The sequence below is a fragment of the Pelobates fuscus genome, chromosome 7, assembly GCF_036172605.1.
Source record: "Pelobates fuscus isolate aPelFus1 chromosome 7, aPelFus1.pri, whole genome shotgun sequence".
Classification (NCBI taxonomy): domain Eukaryota; kingdom Metazoa; phylum Chordata; class Amphibia; order Anura; family Pelobatidae; genus Pelobates; species Pelobates fuscus.
In genome coordinates this window covers 200,393,722-200,398,677 of record NC_086323.1, presented here as the reverse complement: position 1 = coordinate 200,398,677, position 4,956 = coordinate 200,393,722, and the positions used below count along the sequence as shown (strand labels likewise).

The following is a 4,956-nucleotide window of genomic DNA, read 5'->3' as shown; positions in this document are numbered from 1 at the left end:
TAACTTATTGTATTATTACAGCTGAAGCGTTCTATCCATGGTCCTGGTGCCCTCAATACAGTGGGTGAATGTGTCCAATAATGGCTCACTCAGTGCTGGCTGGGGAAAGTTCCCTAGAGCCCCCAGATGCAGGACACCAATGAACCAAATAGGGAGAGTCCCACCGTAATCAGAACTGTTTGGAGACTAACGACGGTTAGAGCATTGCAGACTCTGGTTAGAATCCATTAAAATGACCTGCAGCCGTTACTGTCACGTTACTTAGAGCTTTCTATAGAAAATAAACTTACAATAAGGAACAACAATTCATTACAGTTTATACGCTCTGAATATTGTGTTATAGAAAAGACAGATCATCAGGAACTCTCAGGGTTAACAGCGAGGAAGTTAAATCCTCTGATACAAACTGTCCGCCCCCTCGGTGTGGAATGTGGTAAAACCCGTCCCACTGATTTCTGAGAAATGACAAACATTAAGTTTTGTTTCTTGTTCCTGCTTTCACTGATGGCGTCTGCTGATCTGAGAGACGAGCTGACCTGCTCCATCTGTCTGAACATTTATACAGATCCTATAACCCTGACATGTGGACATAGCTACTGCCGGGTCTGCATCACACGAACATGGGACAACCAGGAGGAGAGAGAATATTCCTGTCCTGAATGCAGACACAGGTTTAGGGTAAGACCTGAGCTTAAAATAAACCTGAGAATGTGTAACATGGCGGAGAGTTTCCGATCTGCTCACCCAGAGCAGGAGGAGGTTGGGATCTCCTGTACTTACTGTGACTCTCCTGTACCGGCTGCTAAAACATGTCTGCTGTGTGAAGCTTCTCTGTGTAATAAACACTTAAAGAAACACAGCCAGTCAGCAGAACATGTCCTAACTGAACCCACCACTTCACTGGGAGACAGAAAATGCTCCGTCCACAAGAAGGTCCTGGAGTATTACTGCTCTGAGGACGCTGCCTGTATCTGTGTGTCCTGCAGGCTGGACGGAGAGCACAGGGGACACGCGGTGGAGACTCTGAATGAGGCCTCTGAGAAGAAGAAGGAGAAACTGAGAAATATTCTGCAGAAACTGAACTTAAAGAGAGAGGAGGCTGAGAAAAGAGTCCAGAGCCTGCAGGAGCTCAGGAGAGAAGTGTCAGATAAAGCAGCTGGGGTAACAGAGGAAGTAACTGCCCTGATTAGGGGCATCATGGAACAGCTGGAAGCTCTAGAGCAGCGAGTCCTGAGTGAGATCTCCAGGCAGGAAGAGCAGGTCTCACTCCGAGTCTCAGATCTAATCCGGCAGCTGGAAATAAAGAAGGAGGATCTGTCCAGGAAGATGGGTCACATTGAGGAGCTGTGTAACATGACGGACCCATTAACTGTCTTACAAGGACGGGAATCAGACAGCGCTGACAATTGTGATACTGAGGAGGGAGATAATGAGGACAGAGAGAGAGATGATAACAAGGTCCATGCTGTAGGGGATCTGGATGTGGGTCTGATCTCAGTGACCTTACACTCAGGATTAGCTGGGATTGTGACCGGAGTAAAGAGACAGCACCATGTACCGGCTAATATATTACTGGGGGTAAACACGGCTTCAGACATGTTACTGGGGGTAAACACGGCTTCAGACATGTTACTGGGTGTAAACACGGCTTCAGACATGTTACTGGGGGTAAACACGGCTTCAGACATGTTACTGGATGTAAACACGGCTGCTAATGATGTAACTGTATCGGGTGATATGAAAACTGTATCCGTGTCAGGAATAAAGCAGAGTCGCCCAGAAACACCAGAGAGATTTCAGTATAATCAGGTTTTAAGCTCCAGGAGTTTCTTCTCAGGGCGACATTACTGGGAAGTGGAGAGCAGTGAATCAGAGGGATGGAGGGTAGGGATGGCCTATCGCAGTATAGAGAGAAAAGGAGATCAGTCAGGGATTGGATGTAATAACAAGTCCTGGGGTTTGGGGAGGTATAATAATCAGTATTATGTGAGACATGACCGTAATGGAATCCAGTTACCTCCCCCCCGCCCCCCTTCCAGCCGGAGATTAGGGATATTCCTGGACTACGAGGCCGGGCGGCTGTCCTTTTATGAGCTGTGTGACCCCATCAGACACTTACACACCTTCACTGCCACCTTCACTGAGCCGCTTCATGCTGCATTCGGGGTATATGGGGATAATACCTGGCTAAGAATGTATTGAATGATTAATTAATCTAATTAAAGAGATGTAATTCCGGAGTGGGAATCACGAGACGGTAATACTGATCTCGGTGTGGGCGGAGCTTCATAACAGGGTTAGCTCCGCCCACTTGACCTTGGACTGGGCGGAGCCTGTTACTAAGCAACAGCTGCTCTGTGTGTCACTGTGTGTGATTGTGGGTGAATGTTACTGACATTAAAGCAGAATTACTCAATACAGACAGACATCTCTATAATTAAACTATAGTCACAGCGTGCATCCTGCATGTTAGAGATTGTTTTTTAACCCCTTGAGGACGCTAGACGGTTCAGGACCGTCATCGGCATTTTTCCCTTGCCGACCGACGACGGTCCTGAACCGTCCTAAATTTAAAATGTACTTACCCGATCGCCGTCGTTCCCCCGGCGGCGATCGGCGGTGCTCCCGGTGTGGGGAGACTGCCTGCAGCCCAGACAGTCTCCCCATGGCGGTTTAGGACCCCTGGGGCCATGTGATCGCCCAACAGGGCGACCACATGGTCACAATAGGTGTCCTAGTCTCTGCCTGCAGGGGGACTGTCTGTGCTGACAGGCAGTCTCCCTGCAACTGTAAAATCAAAAAAAAATTTAAAGTGAAAGTTAATAAAAAAAAATATTATTATATATGTGTATATATATGATATATAGACATATATTATACCTATATAATATATGTCTATATATCATATATATAATGTCATGCTAAGTGTATTTTTATATTAATATGTACATATATTAATATAAAAATACACTTATAATTAATTTACACACGTATATATATAATATATATAATAACTATATATATATTGTATATATATATTATTATAAAATATGAATAATAAATAATTTAAATTAAATTAAAAAAATTACAAATAATAATAAAAATTAAAAAAAAAATTATATATCTATACGAAATTTTATTCTAACTGTATTTTGATATTAATATATATATATATATATATATATATTTATATCAAAATACACTTAGAATGAAATTGTATATATATCTATGTATATATAAATAAATAAAAAGAATGCGAACTATTCATATGTCCATATACAAAATTACATAAATAATTATATAAATATACACGTAGACTTAAAATATATAAATATGCATATATATTTAAATTCTACGTGCGTATTTATGTAATATTTTTACATAATTAAGTTATTTTATTGATTGCAATTTAAGGGACCTGCCTGCCAACCCAGGCCGAAAGTCCAGATAATTTAATTTGCTAGCACTGTATTTTACCCTGTAACGTTCTACGACACCCTAAAACCTGTACATGGGGGTACTGTTTTACTCGGGAGACTTCGCTGAACACAAATATTAGTGATTCAAAACAGTAAAACATATCACAGCGATGATATTGTCAGTGAAAGTGACTTTTTTTGCATTTTTCACACACAAACAGCACTTTTACTGATGATATATAATTGTTGTGATACATTTTCCAGTTTTTAAACACTAATATTTGTGTTCAGCATAGTCTCCTGAGTATAACAGTACCCCCCATGTACAGGTTTTATAGCGTTTTTGAAAGTTACAGGGTCAAATATTTTTACATTGAAAATGGCCAGGTTGGTTACGTTGCCTTTGAGAGCGTATGGTAGCCCAGGAATGAGAATTACCCCCATGATGGCATACCATTTGCAAAAGAAGACACCCCATTTGCAATACCTTGGGTTATGTCCAGTCTTTTTTAGTAACCACTTAGTCACAAACACTGGCCAAAATTAGCGTTCAATTTAGTTTTTTACTTTTTTCACACACAAACAAATATGAACGCTAACTTTGGCCAGTACAGAAACACAATCACACAAAAATAAATTCAGCGCGGAAGCAAAGTGATAATAGTCCAAAAGCAGCTGGAACACCAATACGGAGTCTCTCTTTTCCGATCAGAAAATTGGATAAAAACAAGGGGGTAGGTGCAGCGCTTCAGTAATCCTTGACAACGTATATGTGAAGAGAACCAGAGAAGAAATAATAGTGTAGTATTTAAAACTGTAGTGGTGATAGATAAAATAAGAGATGTGTACTCACACTTTCCTGGAGCTTCAATACAGCTCCAGTGTATGCGCCTGGGCGGAATAATCCCCGCCTATGGATCAAGTGCAGAGGCAATTCTTCAAGTTGTAGATGTGGTAGGGGGTATCCTCATAAAAAACAAACAAATAAAAATCGTATATGGTGAAGTATGTAGAGCTATGAAGCAAATCGTATGTGCACTCACGTGTAATGGAGCCGTAAAACCTGGCTCCTCTGATAGCGCTTGAAGTGGTATAATCCCCACTCAAGGATACAGGTGTAAAACCATAGGCGGGGATTATTCCGCCCAGGCGCATACACTGGAGCTGTATTGAAGCTCCAGGAAACTGTGAGTGCACATCTTTTATTTTATCTATCACCACTACAGTTTTAAATACTACACTATTATTTCTTCTCTGGTTCTCTTCACATATACGTTGTCAAGGATTACTGAAGCGCTGCACCTACCCCCTTGTTTTTATCTAACTTTGGCCAGTGTTTGCGACTAAGTGGCTACTAAAAAAGTCTGGACATACCCCATATTGAATACCCTGGGTTGTCTACTTTTAAAAAAATATGTACATGTGGGGTGGTATTCAGAGATTTATGACAGATAATAGTGTTACAATGTCACTATTGATACATTTTAAAAATGTATGTTTTGAAACCGCAATATCCTACTTGTACTTATAGCCCTAT

General features: G+C 41.1%; 1 protein-coding gene across 1 annotated transcript; it reads left to right on the top strand.

Moving 5' to 3' along the window:
• Nucleotides 1-489: 489 nt before the first annotated feature.
• LOC134569290 (E3 ubiquitin-protein ligase TRIM39-like) lies at nucleotides 490-2,202 on the top strand. The gene has a single exon (XM_063428209.1). It carries the CDS (start codon nucleotides 505-507, stop codon nucleotides 2,200-2,202), a length of 1,698 nt encoding a protein of 565 aa, XP_063284279.1. The 5' UTR covers nucleotides 490-504.
• Nucleotides 2,203-4,956: the final 2,754 nt, after the last annotated feature.

Bases quoted from the DNA above. Each gene is read 5' to 3' on its own strand.
- LOC134569290 (XM_063428209.1), top strand. From the start codon at position 505: ATGGCGTCTGCTGATCTGAGAGACGAGCTGACCTGCTCCATCTGTCTG.